This window comes from Apodemus sylvaticus, chromosome 6 (assembly GCF_947179515.1).
Source record: "Apodemus sylvaticus chromosome 6, mApoSyl1.1, whole genome shotgun sequence".
Taxonomy (NCBI): Eukaryota; Metazoa; Chordata; class Mammalia; order Rodentia; family Muridae; genus Apodemus; species Apodemus sylvaticus.
Genome location: NC_067477.1, coordinates 36,490,410 through 36,509,594, shown reverse-complemented (window position 1 = coordinate 36,509,594; position 19,185 = coordinate 36,490,410). Strand labels below are relative to the sequence as shown.

Below are 19,185 nucleotides of genomic sequence, written 5' to 3'. Positions count from 1 at the left end.
GTGTGGATAGATTGAGTTCTGAGTCCCAAGGTCAAGCTATACCTGTGCTCAAAGCTTATGTCTGGCTGTGTGGCAGAGAGTCTGCTCTTGTGCCATTAGTTCTCATTTCAGCTTCTGCATGAAGTAGTGTGTCTTGGACAGATCACTTCACTTTTGCCAGTTTCCCTGTTCGTTAAATGGGGACAGTCTGTCTTGAAGGCATCATGAGGATCAGATGAGATCCTTGGTGTCTGGCACATAGCAGGCAGGCAGAGCTCCGGCTGCTTGCCCTACTTGTTCAACAGGAGCAGCTCTATTTTTAAATGACCCATCCATAATAAGCGATTTCAGAGAGAACTATAGACTTACTTTTGGGATTTGAATGTTTCTCTCTTCCCAAGGGTCCTTGTGCTCTAATCCCCTCAGTGAGTTGCTAGGCTACCTTTTAAAGGGACAGGACTTACTCATTTTTTTCTGAAGCCTTAATGATTGAAGACTGCTGAGAAAATCCCTTAAATATGATTTGACCCAAAATGGCAAATGTGGATAAAAACAACAGAAGTGGGTAGGTACAGTGTCCTTACAGTGTGGTGCTTTCCTTGCGCTTGTCCTGTTAAAACAATCTCTGCATTCCATGGCAGTAAACAGACTGCGTCCTTTTCTCTGTCTTTTCCTTTTTCTTGGAGTAACTTCCATTTAGTGGAAAATTATTCATCAGTCTTGCCATCAGCTACTCAAGCTATTAGAGTTTTCTGGAACTCACAGTGTCTTTCTTTCATTACTCATTTTTATAGATTAAAGTATTGGTGGTTCATATCTGTAACTAGAGGACAGAGGTTCAGGCAGGAGGATTTTTAGTTGGACAACAGTCTGGGCTTCATAGCAAGACCTGTCTGAAAAAAAAAGGGAAAAGCTATTAAATTTGTTTCAGCTATATATTATAAAGTTTGTTCTTTATTTCCCTACGTTTCTTTAGGTTTAATTTTTTTAACTTTTAATGTAAATGACAGTTTTAATGACTTTTGCTAAAGTATGCTTTGGATTCCTGAATTATTATTATTATTATCATCATCATCATCATCATTATCATTGTTTGGGTTTTTGAAACAGAGTTTCTCTGTGTCCCTGGCTGTCCTGAAACTCATTCTGCAGACCAGACTGTACTTACACTCAGAGATCTGCCCGCTCTGTCTCCCAAGTGCTGGGATTAGAGTTGTGCACCACCACAACCAGGGTTTTCTGAATTATTAAACATAATCAATCTGTAATATTTTTCCTTCTCTAAAATAGTAGGTCATGTGGTGTGTCTGCTCAGATCATAAGTAGTTCAATCCCTCTGAGAAGTTATCTGGGGCATTAGCTATATCCTGCGGATCCTGTAGCTATGTCCTGCAGATCATGTGCTAGCTTCGTAGTTCTGTTCATCTGTTGACTGTTTATTGAATTGTCTTTTAATGATTTGGTTTAGTACGATTTCTATGCTTTATTTGTGAAGTACTCTAGGAACATGACTATTCTTTAATATTCAAGCCCCTTCATGGTTGTATGTCCTTTCACATGTAAATAGGATTGGTTTTTGTGGTAACACAGGTATTTCCAAATGACTGTAACTATATCATAGAATGAGCATCATGTTATAATCTAACATGTCCATTCAGTAAATTTATATTTTCATAGACTAGCATTGGAAGTGATGCAAGATACGTGTGTAGTTTTAAATTGGAAAGATGAAGTTAGCTTTAATAATGTGTTTTATTTAACCCAATAATCTCAATATAATTTTTACATTTACTCAATATAAAGAAACTCATAATATTTTCATATTGAGTATGCTTTTTGCATTTACTATGTATCTCAATGTAGACTTCATGAACATTGTAGTTGAAAAGTAAATTCATGGAGTTGTTTCAAAGATTTGTTTTTAAGGTTCTATTTTCATGTGCATTGATATTCTGCCTGCATGTTTGTGTGAGGGTGTCAGATCTTCTGGAACCGGAGTTACAGATAGTTGTGAGCTGCTATGTGGTTGCTAGGACTCCAGAAGAGCAGCCAGTGCTCTTAATTTCTGAGCGATCTCCCAGCCCCTCTAAGGTGTTTTCTAGCATTTGTTGAGACAGGGGCTCACTATGCCACATAGGCTACTCTGGAACTTTCCATCCTCTTGCCTGCTTTGCTTTTGTATTTAGTTGCTGGGGCTTGAGCCTTCTGCATACAGACCTTGTTCTGTACCATGGGGCTGCACCCCAGCCCCTGCCTTCTAAAGTTAATCAAGCATTCCTTTTATTTATTTAAGTTTGTCTGTTTGTTTAGGTTTGATACTTAATGTTACACAGCCTGTGTTGACCTGGACCTTGCTAACAGATGTCTTTGAACTTGTGTGTTTCCTAGCTCCTCTTCCGTGGTGTTGGGTGTTCACACTAGTTTATTAAGTATTCCATCTTAAACTCTTAAATGTAGTCAGTTAAAGTTAAGTAAAATAAACCATTTGGCCGTGTGTCATTCTGGTCCTGTGTCAAGTACTCTTTAGTCAGATGTGGTTGGTGAATACTGTCCTCCAGAATTTGGGTATGGAACAAATTTTCTGATAGTAGAACATTACTACGCCATGAACCATGGAAGAGTTTATACTGGTATCTTAAAGTGTTTATTTGTGCCTATATAGAGAGAATATGTGTGCATGCATGCATGATCTTAGGACAACTTTCAGGTGTTGGTCTCTGTGATTGAATTCAGATGAGTAAGCCCTCTCGCTGGTTCTACTCAATACATTTTAAAAGTAAATTTTCATTTATATCTTCTTTCTGGGTTCCTATGCTATTGTTTTGTTTGCATAGTTTGTTTCTTGAGACAGAAAAGTATAGCTTGGGCTTTTCTCAAATTCTAGATCCTCCTGCCTCAACTTCCCATGTGCTGGGATTTTAGGTGTGTAACATCAGTCACAGCCCCGTGCTATTTTAAATTTTTTAATTTTATGAGTGAGTGTTTTTGGCAGTATGTGAGTGTACCATAGTGTACCAGAAGTAGCTGCTGTTTGCCAGAAGTGGGCCCCAGACCTCTGGAATCCGAGTTACAAGCTGCCATGTGAGGGTTGGGAACCAGTCCTGAATCCTCTCCAGGAGCAGCCAGTGTTCTTAACTATTGAGCAGTCTCTCTGTGTCCACCTCATGCTGTTCTTTCTAACCCCTTAGGGATGTCCCTGTTGTCTAGCGTACCTCTGTGCTTTCAGTTGGTTCCTTGTTTTTGTCTGCTCTGTTGGAGCCAGTCTGGAAGTTTGGGGGTCCTACTATTTCAGGTTGCTTGCTGGGGTACATGTGAGCATTTACGGGAAGAAGAAAATTCAGTCTTGTGTAGAGTTGATGTGAAGTTTCTGCAAAAGTTGAGAAGCAAAGGGTATTTGGAAGTTTGCCGGCATCTAAGGATCAGAACCTCCCTCTTGTCCTCACGTGGATGAATATATGGTTCTTGGGCGGTTGGGTAGGTTTGGTTGGCAGTTCCAACTCTAGCTTAAGTGTATCTGAGGGAAGAAGGGGAGAGCATGAGGCAGAGGGAGAAGGAGAATAATGCTTCCATTCCTTTCATGAAGCCTTCCATGGAATGAACAATGCCCACCCCCCATGGGAGATGGTGGTTTGCCTTACTCAGCCCACAAACTTAAATGCTGGGCCCACTAAGAAATAACATCCAACTATGATTGCCCCATCACATCAACACGTAAAGGGTTTGAAAGACTAGATTTCTATGTGTTGTTTTTAGTTCTCTAAGCTAATTTCTAATTCACTTTTATTTAAAACAATGGGTCAAAGAGTATATCTATAGGCTGAATCTGGTCCTTAGGTACCCCCTAAGTGGACTCTGGGGAGATGGCTTAGTGCTTAAAAATGCTTGTAAGCATGAGTTTGAATTCCCAGCAGCCATATAAAACCCAGGCCTGGCTGTGTGCTCTTTAAACCCTGGCACTGTGTGGGGCATAACCAGGATTATTAGGGCTTGTTGGCTGTGAGCCCGGCTCCAAGTCTTATGAGAGACCCTCTCTCAAGGGACCATGGCGGTGGCGATAACAGAGCAGGACACCTGACAGTAACTTCTGGCATCTGGGCACTCACACCTGCTCACACGTGCACATGCATCAAGAACTACACACACACACACACACAAACACACACTCAATTTGTTGGCTATATCAGATATATGATTTACTCTGTATCATAAAAAGTATTAAAATATATAGTCTTTATTTTGCCATATAATTGCTTTTTTAACTATGTAAAAATAACTTTTACTATGTAAAGTGTATATGTACTTTTATAGTTGTTCTACAGCTTCAGGGAGCATTTGCAACTCTAGTATAAGGTAATTAATGTTATTGTCAACTCTTTTACAGGGGAAAGTAGAGGCTAGAGAAGCTACACAATTCATGAAGGATTGTAGGCAGGAAGTGGTACAGTCCTGGCAGTTGTGCGGTGGCGCCATCCTCTCTTACTGTCTTGCTCCTTCTGTCATCAAGTGAGCAGGCTCCGTTCTCCTGCGCCCTTCTGGTCCTTCCGGTGTCATGGCGCTAAGGCACGCAGAGGTGGGCAGCCTTCTCGCCTCCAGAGGGAGCTGTGTACTTGATGATGCTTTGGCTCTTACTGTTTTTAAATTTGAACATTTATTTTAGCTTTTATTGAATAAGGTCTCGCTTTGTTCCTCAGATTGGCTTTGAACTCAAGGGTCTTCCTGCCCTCATCTTTTGAGTGTTTGAGACACCTGGCAGGCTTGTAGCTTTTGCAGGTGCAGAAGTGGCTCTGTTAGTGACAGCAGTTATGATAATTAAGGGATCTAAATTTTCTTTCATTTTCCTAAATCATTCATAAACCTCTTTGGGCAGTGGAGTGGCACAGCAGCTGGGTATGCGGTGGAGTGGCACAGCAGCTGGGTATGCGGTGGAGTGGCACAGCAGCTGGGTATGCGGTGGAGTGGCACAGCAGCTGGGTATGCGGTGGAGTGGCACAGCAGCTGGTTATGCGGTGGAGTGGCACAGCAGCTGGGTATGCGGTGAAGTGGCACAGCAGCTGGGTATGCGGTGGAGTGGCACAGCAGCTGGGTATGCGGTGGAGTGGCACAGCAGCTGGGTATGCGGTGGAGTGGCACAGCAGCTGGGTATACGGTGGAGTGGCACAGCAGATGGGTATGCGGTGGAGTGGCACAGCAGATGGGTATGCGGTGGAGTGGCACAGCAGATGGGTATGCGGTGGAGTGGCACAGCAGCTGGGTATGCGGTGGAGTGGCACAGCAGCTGGGTATGCGGTGGAGTGGCACAGCAGCTGGGTATACGGTGGAGTGGCACAGCAGCTGGGTATGCGGTGGAGTGGCACAGCAGCTGGGTATGCGGTGGAGTGGCACAGCAGCTGGGTATGCGGTGGAGTGGCACAGCAGCTGGGTATGCGGTGGAGTGGCACAGCAGCTGGGTATGCGGTGGAGTGGCACAGCAGCTGGGTATGCGGTGGAGTGGCACAGCAGCTGGGTATGCGGTGGAGTGGCACAGCAGCTGGGTATGCGGTGGAGTGGCACAGCAGCTGGGTATGCGGTGGAGTGGCACAGCAGCTGGGTATGCGGTGGAGTGGCACAGCAGCTGGGTATGCGGTGGAGTGGCACAGCAGCTGGGTATGCGGTGGAGTGGCACAGCAGCTGGGTATGCAATTAGTTCTTGTCTGTGTGGTGTGAGCGTTTGACCTCGTTAATGTCTCTGTCTCTGAGCTGTTGGAGGAGTAGTGGAATGCTCTCTGCCCTGGCTCCTTAGTCATGAGCCATTTAATTTTTTTTTTTTTTTTTTTTTTTTTTTGAGGCAAGCTTACACCAGGCTGGTTTTGAACTTGATATGGAGCCTTGGACAGAGGCTCCTCCTGCCTCTGTCTCCCAGGCGCTGGGCTTATGAGTATGCACCACCATACCCATCATGCAGTGCTGGGGAGCTAACCCATGGCTTCCTACTTGCTAGCTCTCTGCCAGCTGAGATCTGCACCGCAGTGCTCTCCACAGTCATTAGCTAGACTTTGTGTTTGTAGTGGGCAGATAAATAGTCCCCCAAAGGTGACCATCTCCTCATTCCCATAACCTGTGACTGTGATGTACTCAATGGGGAATCAACCCAGAAGATAAGGAGACAGGCAGGAGCTCCTTGGAGGAGGGGGAGGAGGGAGAAAGACAGGCTGTGGGAAGGAAAGCCTGCTGTGGGCTCAGGGTGGGAAGGAGGATTACAAGACAGTGGCATTGATGCTTTGATGAGAATGGTTCTATGGAAGACTCCCTTGAGTGAGTGAGGCCCAGTTTGGACTGAGTGCAACAGCCTAAGCAGGAAAGGAAATCTGTGAGACCATCACATCCCCAGGCAGGGAACCAGATGACAACACTACTCAGCTGCAAACAAGTGCTAACCTTTGTGAAAGAGTAAGGGTTACTCCTGAGGTGGCAGGGCAGACCTGTGAGTCACAGAGCATGACTCAAAGACCTGGGGACAAATAGGACTTTAATTTGCCAGGTTTCAATCTATAAATCCATGCTGTGACTCCTTTTTCCTCTTTAAATTCTCTCCCAGTGTGAACCAATCTCCATGTAACTGGAGTTCTGTTCATTGTATTTGGGAAGCAAATCATTTGTTGCAGGTTCACTGATGGATAACAGTTTTGCCCCAAGGTGAATCATACTGATTTAGATTTTGAGATTAGGGAATATCGAGCTGATAAATTTGAATGAGATTTTTAGACGTTGGGTTGAGTTGACAGGGATGTTGGGAAGGGTTGAATTTATTTCACAATAAAGACAGTGTTAATGTTATGGTAGGCCCCCAGTGTGTCTGTGTCTTAATCTCTGCAGCCTATGGATATAAACCTTTTATGGTAAAGGGGAATTAAAGTTGTAAATTGGTCGACCTTCAAGTAAGAAGATTACCCTGGATTATCCCAGAGTGTCAAGTCTAACGTGGGAGCAGAAGCCAGCCTGGCCAGAGTGATACAAGGTGAAAAAAGACCAGATCTGCCCTTGCTGCCTTCAAAAGGCAGAGCAGGAAGTGTAAGCCGCAGAGCACTGAGCAGAGGTGGCCATTGGACGTGTGAAGGACCCCAATCCTGCCTGGGGTCCGTGGAAGGGAGCAGAGCCTGATGATCACAGCCTTGATTTAGGCTGGTGGTCTGTTGTACCAAGGAGGCTGCAAATTCAGGTTTAAGCTCTGAGCATGTTTTGTTACAGCAGCAAAACCGGCATACCGCCTGTCTCTCAGGCATGCGGGTTTCTGTTTCTTTTGTACTTATGATCTTCCTCATTGCTTCATCACTTTTATGCTAGAGTATCTCAAACTTTAGGGCCCACTCAAGCTCTGTGTGTCATGTTTGCAGTTAATTTTGAACATTTCTGTCTCACGCTGTCTAGCAGGATGCTTCCAGCCTCCCTGCCTATAGTCTGAACACTGTACTTGACATTCTGTTCTGCACTGGAACAAATGCAGAGGACTCGGCCCTGTTTTTAACTTCAGTGATACTATAAAGAAAATGTAAAGTAGGGGGCTGCTGGGAAAAGCTTGTTGCTGGGCCTTAGGAAGTCTGGCTTGTCCATGCACATATATGTGATTTAGCTTTGCACAGAGTGTACACCAAGACTTCAGTGGCCCTAATGTGTCTGTGGGTGCAGCAGGGGTTTATGAAGATTTCCCTGTAAATCAATCAAAGCATAGTTGTCTCTGATGATGGGGCTGAGCACTGAGCTACTTGCAAATGTGTCTGCATTGCACTCACTAGCAGTTGTTGAGGACACAGGCCTTTAAAAACAAAGATGTGGAGCCAGGCGTCCAGGGTTGCGCCTGTAATTTCAGCACTTGGAAGACTGAGGCAGGATCATCAATTTACTCTAACCTGGGCTAGAGAAAATTTTGTCCCCCAAACAAACAAACAAAATTGCCAAAAGAATTTCCATAAAATTTTTTTAGCTAAGATTCTCAGTCTGTAGGGGCTTATAGAAAGAATTAATATTGTAACTCAGAGTAAATGTTTACATGATTACAGATTTTCCACTCAAACACAGTCAAGGCACAGGTTCTGTCTCCAGGGGCCAGCAGGAAATGTGCACAGGTCAGGAGGCTGGAGACAAGCTGGACTGGAAGCACACACAGGCCTCTTTAAAAGGGGCAGCTGCAGGGTCCTGCTGGCCTCTTCCTATTGGAGAGAGGCAGACATAGAGGGCTGTCTAGAACAGGGGCTCTTAGCCTTTTAAATACCTACAGTTCTCAGTCTGGAAAAGCGTGAGGGCTTTTCCCAGAGTAATGATTTTAAGGTGGAAAAATAGACAAAATGATAGAAATGAAATGAGTTGTATTGAAATACAGTAATTAAAAAGACAAATAGCTAAATATGGTGGTGCATGCCTGTAATCCTTGATACGGGAGTGTACATTTGAAGCTAGGCTGGGCTATATAGCAAGTTCTAGGCCAGCCTGGGTTACTAATATAGCCTTGTATCAAGAAATTAACAATAAAAATGTACCTTAACCCCCAGATCCAAGACATAACATAATTTTTGTTAATGTGCTGGTTTGTTAAACTTGTAAGTTCTGTGACCACCAAAGCATCTGTGAAGTGAACTTAATGGGTATGTCCCTTCCCCCACATGTCCCTTCCCCCATCACAACACACTGTTTACAATATATTAAAGGAAGCCTTGGCTCCAGCGTCCTCAGCTGATATAGAGGCGTTATGGTCTGCATACAACGCTCTTGAGTACATCAAGCAAATGTCCATGGTGCTCTTTGTCTTTGTAGTTAAATTTTGTGGCTACTAAACTTGATTCTGTGTTTTTCTTTAGAACGTTATCATTTGTCTTATAAGATTGTGAGAACGGACAGTCGCCTGGTGCGAAGCATTCTGACAGCCCATGGATTTCATGAAGTAAGCTCATTTTTACGACCTCACCTCGCCTGATCACTTCAAAAAGCTGAAATCCTAGCTACCTAACTGACTTTATCCGCCGCAGAGGCAGCACTAGGAAACGCACGGGACCAGTGATTAGAGGCTCTACAGAACTTGGTACTACCAGCAGTCTCTCCTTGTGGTACATGGGAAGCAATTCCACAGGATCCCCCCTCTCCCCCTTTTCCTGTGATGTTCTTAGATTTGGGCAGAGTTGCCCAAGAGAATTTTCTGATAAAACAGAACCAGACTCTAACCGAAACCAAGGCAGAGTCGTAGAATGCTGTGGAAACAATGGCTAAAGCAGAGGCTGCTTTAGAGGGAGAGAGGTTGACAGCAGCCTTGGGGAGCAAAGGTCAGGGATCTCTAGGGTTATCTCAAGACACTACTGTGGAAGTTATTGGACTCCATTCATTATCCTTGGGCCTTTTTTGGTGATAGGATTGTTGGGCCAGCTTAGGTCATAGGTCTCATAGAGAAGAGGGTGGGTGGGTTACAGGCAAGTATTTTAATATCCAGAACCAATTCATTCCCCAACAATGAACTGAAATGTTGTCATTGAGAAGAACAGGCAGATATGCTCTGCAGTCTACTACTGATCCTACTGCAGAAAGCCTACTTGCTAGTTGCTTATTCTAGGTTGGTATCAATAGGGGACACTTGGGGACCTCCTAGTGTTTATGTCCTGTCTTGGTAGTTTTCTATCTCCAGCATTTGCTATTGTCCTAGTGTATTGTTTGGACAGAGTACATAATTAATAATGAGTGGACAAATGGATTCCAATGAATGAATAAAGAAAATCTAAGACTTAAATTTTTTATATTTACTGTTCTAATTTTTAGTTTTGATGTCTGCGTATGGGTTGCTCAGGACTGGCTACAGCATCTCCTGTAGCTGGAGTTATAGGTGGTTATTGAGCCACCCAGTAGAGATGCTAGGAATTGTTCTTTGCAAGAACAGTACATACTCCTAACTACTGGGCCATCTCTGTAGATTTCTCTTTAGTTATGATCTACAAGGACATAGGAAGGTCTGAGAAAATGGAGTTTGGGGTTCAGTTTTGAGTATACTTTGATATGTAAATATGCTAGAGATCACTGATTTGTACGGAGTTAACTAATCTGTTTTCTTGTTTGGGTTTGAGCTGTCCCTTGATTTCCCTGCCTTAACCCTTGTTATCTGGTTTGCTGTAGTGATAGTCTGCTTATATAGTAACTGGGCCATGTGAGAGGCCTCTGTGGATGAGAAACCACTGACTCTCTACCCGTGCTCCTCTGGAGACAGGCTGCTGCTGATTTTGTTTGTTTGTTTTCCATGTGTCTTTTGTGCCTAGGTTCACCCGAGCAGCACTGACTATAACTTGATGTGGACAGGATCCCACCTAAAGCCCTTCTTACTTCGAACCCTCTCTGAAGCACAAAAGGTTAATCACTTCCCCAGGTAATGCTCCTCTGGGTGCTTTGTAGGGTTTAAAGGTAGCCATCATTGGAATGTATAGCCAGTGGAGAGATTTAATGTTCTTAGGAGGAAAATAAAAAAAGAAGAAATTTCTTGAGGCTTCAGTGTTTATATCCCTGCAAGGTATAGACTTTTCCAGGGCTATAGAGATGTGAAAGTTTTTAAAGAGATGTGGATGTGATCTCTGTCTCACCTTTCCTCTCACTGTTACGTTTTCATTTCTATTAAATAATGATTCAACTCATGTCTTAATATGTACATTTTCCTTGGCCATACTGGAACCGCTTCAGAGTTCCAGCCAGAGTCTGACGGCACATACTCACAGCCCTCACACTTGGGACACACAAGCAGGAGGATGAGAAGGGATGCCAGCCTTGGCTACAGAACAAGTCAGTGCCAGCTTAGACTGCTTGAGACCCTGTCTCAAACAAGCAAAAAAATAAATAAATTAGGATTCCAAAGATAAAACAAACAAATTGAGATCAGATTCTAGCTTAACACTTCTTTCTTACATGATGATGGTTTCCATTTATTTTAAACAAACTTGAAGGATAACATAGTCTAGCTGTCAACTCATAGGCCATTAATTTTAATGACAGGCCATTTAGTGTCTGTTTATTTGGGACAGGGTCTCATGTTGAAGCTCTGTGAGGTGGAATCTTAACAATTTTAATTCTTTCATTGTGAAAATTTGAGCATATTTATCAAAAGTTAGACTTAAAACATCTTTTTTATTTATATTTGAAGCTGTTTTAGAATAGATTTTATACTTTTAAGTCAGGATTTTAAAAACCCATTTGGCGGAACGGGGGAGGTGGGGGGAGGGTGGTGGCTGGAGAGATGGCTGCTTCTCCAGAAGTCCTGAGTTCAATTCCCAGAACCATATGGTGGCTCACAACCATCTGTAATGGGATCTTTTGGTGTGGCTGAAGACAGCTATAGCTAACACATATAAATAAAATAAATACATCTTTAAAAAAACCATTTGGAATAAAGATCATAGATGTAAATTCTAAACACAAACCTGTACAAAGGAGATTTTGATGGTCTTTGCTTAGAAAGAGGTTTCTTAGATGGAACAAAAGTTTGGTGCATAAAAGGATAAAAACACAAGGGACTTCACCAGAGTGAAAAGACTTTTAAGAAAGTGAGAAAAGAAATCATAGGCTGGAGAAGTATTTATAAACATGTAGGGCTAGAGAGATGGCTCAGTGGTTAAGAGCACTGACTGCTCTTCCAGAGGTCCTGAGTTTAAATCCCAGCAACTACATGGTGGCTCACAACCATCTGTAATGGGATCTAATGCCCTCTTCTGCGATATCTGAAGATAGCTTCAATGTACTTACATATAATAAATAAATAAATCTTTAAAAAAATCATATATCTGATTAAGAGTTTGCATTCAAAGTATATCACAATCTCTGATAACTCAGTAGTTTTAAAAAAGGAAAAAAGATATAGTCTGTCTCTGTGTGTGTACATAAATATATGTATGTATATATGTATTAAGCAAATCAAATTTAGCAAAATAGGGAAAACTTTAAATAAATGTGTCAAGGGAAATTTATGTGTGGTCAGTTAAAGATCGTTAACATCATTAGGCATTAGCAGAATACAAATTAAAACTATATGATACTAAATATACCTACTAAAGTGGCTTTAAAAGTTAGAGAAAACCAAACGCTTCTGAAAGCAATGCATGGTGACTAGCATAGCTCTTTTTTTGTGTTCTTTGTAATATCCTTTACAGTCAGCCAGTAAGTGTGTTCTATGACCCACTCAAGCAGCACAGCTGCAACAGTCTGCTACTTGGAACTAGGGTTAGCCTTGGGGACTGAGCCTTCATCCTGAAGGATCTAATACCACATCCAGATAAGACTGTCCGAGTTGACTTAGAGGACACCCAGTAGTATCTGCACTGGCATTGCTTGCTGGTGGTGGGAAAGCAATCCCTGACCCCCAGCTGGTGTCAAAAATGTTGAGTAGTTATGTGGAGCTGAGTGGGACTAGGAAAAGGCTTTGGTATTTCCTCTACATCTCAGAATATGGTGGTAGAAACTGAGCCTGTTTTTCCAATATTCTCAGAATAACTGCTTGCAGTTCTTGTAAAGTTAAGCATATACGTCTGTGGCGATTGTGAAATATGTCTGTAAATTCTTTGACAGTGCTTTCAAAAGTTGAGCTAAATCTGTTCTTGATTGTCAACCAGACTTTGTAATTTGCTTCTAACAAATGGGATGTGACACAAGTGATGGTGGATCATTTTGGAGACTCAGTCATTACAGACATTTCAACCTCTTTCTTGGATCAGTGGGCCTAGAAGCCAGCAGCAGGACATGAAAGTCTGCAGCCTTGTAGAAGGGTTCCTCTGAGGAACCGAAGCCTCTTTGGCAGGCTCCATACCTGTGAACATCCTGTGAAGTGCATGTCCAAGTGCATGCTCCATCCTGGTTAGGCCTGATGATGGCAGTGTAGGCACACATCTGAACTTCAACCTCATCAGCTGGCTGAGGCAGAACTACCCAGTCTGTCATCCCACACTGCTGGCCACAGCAACTATGTGACATCATAGATGCAAACTACTATTTTAAGCTGCCATTTTTGGGGTTGTTGGTTATCTAGCAGTAGAAAACTAATGTAAGTAGGTAAACTACATAGCAGGCCCGCAACTTAGAAAATGGAAATGTTTGCATAAAACTCGATGTTTCTATACAAATCTATATGTAAGTGCTTTCGAGAAGCTTTATTCATAGTCTCCCCTAAACTGGAAATAATCCAGATGTTCTTCAACTGGTGAATAAACAAACAAACTGTAGTATATCCACACCACAACCTATAACTGAGCACATAAAAGAATAAAATATGGATGGATACAGCCCAGCCAATAGAGATAGAGCTGAGCTGTTTCATGCTCAGCGGAAAGGATACCCACTGCATGGTCCTGCTCATCTGACTTTTGGAAGGAAAAGGAAGCAGGTGTTAGTGTCTGGCAGTGATTGAAAGGACTGACCGCAAGGGGGTTGAGGCTACTTTAGGATGTTAGTATCATCCTGTATCTTGATTGTGGTGGTCATTGCCTAATTAATACATCAGAATTACACATGAACAAATCTGACTGAAAAATGTCCATTTGATGAAGATGTTTGATGATTTGATGAAGATGTTTATTGAGGAGTCTATATAATATGTGTCTAGTAAGGAGTATTAGAGTAGCAATGTGACAGATTTGGGGTAATCTGCTGTCTTCAGTAACTGCTTCAGAACTCTGGCTCTGAGGGCCTCACAGTGTGGTAAGCGAAGAACTATGAAGGTATGGCTCACTGAAATAGAACAACTTTATTGCTTCTCAGGTCTTATGAACTAACCCGCAAGGACCGACTGTACAAAAACATCATTCGGATGCAGCACACGCATGGATTCAAGGCCTTTCACATCCTCCCTCAGACCTTTCTCCTGCCAGCCGAGTATGCCGAGTTCTGTAGTAAGTGCTTCGCTGAGAATGCTCCAACATCTGAACTGAGGCCTAGTTACTTAGAGATTGCTGATCTTACAGCTAACTGGGGCTTGCCAGATTTTTGAAAAATTGTACTCTGCTACTAAGAACAGTTACAGACATAAAATTCAAATTATTTGTATTTAGATGGTGCTCTTTGGTGTTTCCTTTGTTAGGATGATAGTAATAATTTATGTAAGAACACAGTGGTGTCATCCAAGCACATGCTGTCCTGGGCATTTTTGCCCAGTTATCTCTCCGTTGTTGAGAGTCAGTATGTGTTGAGGGCATTTTGTCCCTGTGTCTGTGAACTGCATGTTTCCTTTTTGGCATCTTTTTTTCCACTTCACACTTTTACATTCTTGCTGCCTTGACTTTTGGACTTGTGTTCTTTGGGGAACAAGAATCATATGTCTTTTTAAAACTTGTCCTTGCTTGTTTACCCTTTGAGACAGGGTTTCACTATGTATCTCCAGCTGCCTAGATAGAACTGCCTTTGTAGATGAGGCTGGCCTCTGCCTCCCAAGTGCTGTGACAAAAGGATGCTATCATGGTGAGCATCCTGTGTCTTTTGATGTTAAGAGTTTGGTGATATTAGTCACACTCATTTTTCCTTTTGAGTTCATACTAATAAAAATATACATAGGTATCTAATAAAAAATACACTTGGGCATCCATTGGATTCTGAATGTTAGCTGAACTGCTGGTAAGTAACTGGAGTGGAAACTTAAGGGTTCTTTGGAAAGTCAGTTGTGTTGGATGGTATTTTGCTGTGGCAAACCCATGAGGGAACGTTTCATTGAAGCAGACACAGGTGAAAGGCTAAGGCAGACTTGTGAAGAAACATTTCTATGAACCAGACAGAGGAGAGAGGATGTTCTGCTACTGCAAGCTTGTGAAAGGGTACATGGTGAAGGATTCATTGCTAACAGCACACTTGTATTGGTCTGACTTACATTGCGTGGTTGAGCTGCATTTATTGGGAGTCCATAGAGAGAAACACACCAAAACCTTCTCGTGATGTGCCATTGTTTCTTGCCGCTTCCCCTGACATGGGCTGATTGGCAGAGCGATGTCAGCTGAGACAGACTCCTGTGCGAGGCAAGGCACGTGGAGGACACGTGATGTGGGGGGGGGGGGGCGGATAAAAAAAGACTTTGCCAGTCCGGAGGCTGAGCTGGGCTTGCTCATAGAGCTAGCCGTGCAATGCTTGTAGGTCTTGAGGCTTCGCTGAGCTGAGAGGGGCATAGCCGAGAACCTCTCTTAGCACCCGTCCGGCCCCTCCTGCTGATTCAGGCCAGGCCTGCCAGTCTCTGCTAGGTAGCGCCACCGGCGCTACTGCTGCTGACTCATGTTTGCTATCCTTACTCTACCGAACTTGTCCAAGGATTGAGCTGCCCCAGCTGACCTGTAAACCTTACTGCTGATTTCCAGACAACACAGTCACGCGTCACTCCAAAGAACTATTTCTAAATAGGTTTACTTACCCGTATCCTTTCTGTTCCTCTACCTCTGGTGGGTAGAGGGCTAGAAGAGAGGTTAAAGTGTTTAAGAACCCTCATTAAAAATAGGATTTAATCTTGAAAAAAATTAAAGTTATAAGTAACAGGAACACATGCCGACATCTCATTCTAAAATGGGATTCTTATTTCTTCGGCCTTGTTGAACTTCCCAGGCCTGGGTGAGCAACTGGGTTGTTTCCAGCCCTTCCCTCTCAGGCCAGACCCTGACTCAGTAGGTGTGATATAGGAAGAGTCGGGAGTTCAGGGCATGTGGCCAAGTGTGAATGGCAGCCATGATCCTAAGAACAGACACGTGTGAGTAGGTCGGGTGGAAGGAGACAGGAATTACGAGCTAGATGTGAGGAGTGTCAGCCAAAAGGTCCAAACAGGCTCCAAAGCTCCGAGTCAGAGAGGCTGTGAGGACCGTTGTAATAGTGGGGGTGCCTCAGGCTGACCACAACGGCCTGGGCACTAGTATTCCTGCCTCAGTATCCTTAGGAGTTAGGATTGCAGGTGTGAAGCACCACTGTCCCACCAGGACTTGTGAGTCTAAGCAAGAATACAACCAGGAAAATACAAGAGGAACTGTTCCAGGGAAGAGGAGTGTTCAGTTTGGACATCCGGACGTTTGAGGGGCTGTTTCCCCGTGCTGTGGGGAAAGCATACAGTGAGGTTTTGCAGACAGTTGTAAAAATAACTCTGAGTTGGGTCAGACATACAGATTCCAGAGGTTCCAGATGAAAATGATGACAAAGAGCTACAAGAAGCTCAGAGACACAGCCCACACAGACAGCGGGGAGAAAGGAGGGGTGGACAGGGGCTCAGGGTGGAGGGCTCTGAAGAGGGAGCCTTGAGAAAGGAGGTGGGGTGGCTTGGAAAGGAGGGAGGGAAGAAGGCTCACTGCTGGCCATGGGAGTCTTCCCAGGGGAAGAAAGCAGTTTGCTAGGCTCCTGTGATCAATTCCCAGCCTGCCTAGTAAGGAGGGTCGTGTGGTCCTACACCAAGAGTGAGGGCAAAGTGTGTGTTTGTGTTTCTTAAAAGGGCAGAAAGGCCCCAGCAGTACCTTTGACAGGATTGAGCAAGATGTGAAGCTTTTCAGAGGCACTGAGAAGATGAGCTTTTGTCATAATAAGAATTAAGTCTTAAGTTTGTATGTGAAGAGATTGAGCCCAGAAGCCAGTCGCTATAGCCAGAGATGTGAAAACCTGGAGGGCCCCTGAGCTGCCCCGAGTCATGAGTGAGAAGGACTTGGGGTACGCAGCACACTCTTCCAGGTTCTTGGTGCCCTATTTCCAGCTAATGCTTAGTAGAACCATAGGTCTGTGACCCTAGAGAACCTGCCTAAGGGCCCTTTGCTCACTCCAACCATTTTCTTCAAGCAGATGATTTTAGACAAGAAGAACTAGGGCAGCAGCAGTATAGACAAGCAGAGCACCTTCCTGAAACTGTTTTCTGTGGCATCGCTACGTATGATGGAGGCTGAGAATAGTTCTGAGGTGTGGGCAAAATTGGAGTTTCATGTAGTATTTTGGAGGAACTCAGATCAGTGCAGATAGTACATTCTTTTTTTTTTAATGTATTTTTTTAATTTAATTTTTTTTTCTCTTTGTAGCCTTGGCTGTCCTGGAACTCACTCTGTAGATCAGGCTGGCCTTGAACTCAGAAATCTGCCTGCCTCTGCCTCCCAAGTGCTGGGATTAAAGGCGTGCGCTACCACTGCCTGGCTCAGATAGTACATTCTAAGACCTTAATTTTTATAAGATATCTTAGAAATGAAACAGAATTCCTCATTTTGAAGAACATTGTCTGATGGGCTCTTCACACCTGAGAAATAGCCAGTCCCCCTGCTCCTATTCAGTCTTTCCAATGCACCAAACACACTGCTGCAGGAACTGGACGGTGGTGGGAACGATTGTCAGAGTTGTCTATAATGTCTTCATCCAAGCACACCACTCTGACCCATGCCCTGGCTTTGCCTCTGATTTTTCTTGCTTCTTGCTCATTTTTAAAAAAAATACTTGGAAAAGAAATAGATCTTTGTTTTGAAATATCACAAATCAGTGTAAAAATGTCAGCATAGAAGCTGAATCCTGACATTGGACTCATAGGACATGCACCAGAAGTAGAATTCAATTTTTTTTTTTTTTTTTTTTTTTTTTTTTGGTTAAAACACAGGATCCCATGCATACTAAGGAAGTGTGTGGCCACTAAGCTACCTCCTGAGCCCAAAATAGGAGGTCACAAAGCAGGGCTGACTGACCAGCACACTAGCAACAGATGCTATCCGAGGTACACATGCCTTTCTCTGAGAGTTAGAGCTTTGCGCAGCATCTGTGGAGGCTTCTGTCTCCAGACAACTTTGGTTGTCTTCTTAAGACATTTTATACACTCCCTTACTTCATAACTCTCAGTGTCTGTAAGATCTTGTTTAATGTCTGTCTGTCTGTCTGCTAGCCTCCTCTGTGAGGGAGAAGACTGTCTTACTGGTGTCAGTCCGCCTCTAGAGACTACTAGGCATATTAGGAACAGCAGTTTTGAATGAATGAAGGCATGGAGCCTAGAAAACTTATTATTTTCTTTCATATTAATAGCTTCTTGTCTTAGCTTTTCTTCTATTGCTGCGATAAAATTCTCTGCAAAAGCAACTTAAGGGAGAAAGGGTTATTTTGTCTTACACTTGCAGAGAGATACAGGCCATCATGTTGGGGAAACTGGTAGGGAAGGAAGGCATTGTGTGGTAGGAGTAGGAGACTGGCTGATCACATTGCATCCATACGCAGGAAGTGGGGCTGGGCTATAAAGCCTCAAGGCCCACCCCCAGTGATTCAAGTTCCTGTTTGGGGTGAAAAAGAGACATTTCACTTCTGCAGAGAGGAGAGGGATGAAAGGCGGGCATGTGGCTGGGAGATGTGGTGCCCTGGGGGTTGTTGCCCATGCTGGGCTGCTGGGCTGCTCAGGTCTGAGGTTGGCCTGGGCGGGACCCTGCAGAGGGTTAGGGCAAGTGTGTGTTCTTGTGGGAAGAGGGAAGGAAGGATAGCACACACAGGTGGCAGCACTTGGTCTTTTAATAACTCAGCCAGAGACCATAACCTTGAGGGAACTGTATTGAGTTTATGCTTTTGCGTTCTGAGTAAGATGATGTTATTCCGGTGTGGAAGCGCCAGGCGGTTTGAGAGGCCCAGGACACTTTCACTCACTGGACTGTCTTCATGATCCCTCTCCTTTCAGAGAAGAAAAGTAGCAAGAAACCTTAGCTTTTAGGTCTTACCTTCCCCTTATCCTTCCAAACAGTGTTTCAGGTCCATCAGCAGAGGGAGGGCTGACAGAGGGAATACTGCTCCTGTAGTCGCACTCAGCAAATCCACGGCCTCTGCTTCTTTCTCCTCAGATCAGGCTCGAGCCCCTGGGAGTCTCAGTGTCAGCTTTCTGCTTTTTCTTCGCATGACCTTAAAATACTTAACAGCAGAGCTGAAGCTGGTGAATGCACAGACCCCCTTCTAATAAATCATGCTGTGTCCCTGTTCTAAAGCCCGGCCTGGTTTCTAAGCTCTGAAGAATTATTCAAAGGAAGGAGCTCTATTTGAGATGTAGTAAAATCCTCATTTTTCTCTATCTACTGGCAGTCCTTCCGTTAACAAAGATGACTTTCAGGTTCCCAAAGGTTGTTTTTGGTAACAGACTAACATTCAGATTTTACCTCATTTTGTTTCCCTCCTTATGTAAGAAAGAGGAAACAGTGGAAGGTAATCGTGCAGCGATGCGCTATCTTCCTCCTCCCTCCTCTTTGGCTTCGTCCTGCCTCATTTCCCTTTTTAAGGCCA

General features: G+C 43.8%; 1 protein-coding gene across 12 annotated transcripts in view; it reads left to right on the top strand.

Moving 5' to 3' along the window:
• Ttll5 (tubulin tyrosine ligase like 5) overlaps positions 1-19,185 on the top strand; it is a 221,247-nt gene that overhangs the window by 9,225 nt on the left and 192,837 nt on the right. For all 12 annotated transcript variants that reach the window (XM_052185375.1, XM_052185370.1, XM_052185379.1 and 9 more), the window contains 3 exons: positions 8,808-8,890; positions 10,245-10,351; positions 13,720-13,850. In XM_052185375.1, the coding sequence (XP_052041335.1) occupies positions 8,808-8,890; positions 10,245-10,351; positions 13,720-13,850 (321 nt within the window). The remainder of the gene's footprint in view (positions 1-8,807; positions 8,891-10,244; positions 10,352-13,719; positions 13,851-19,185) is intronic.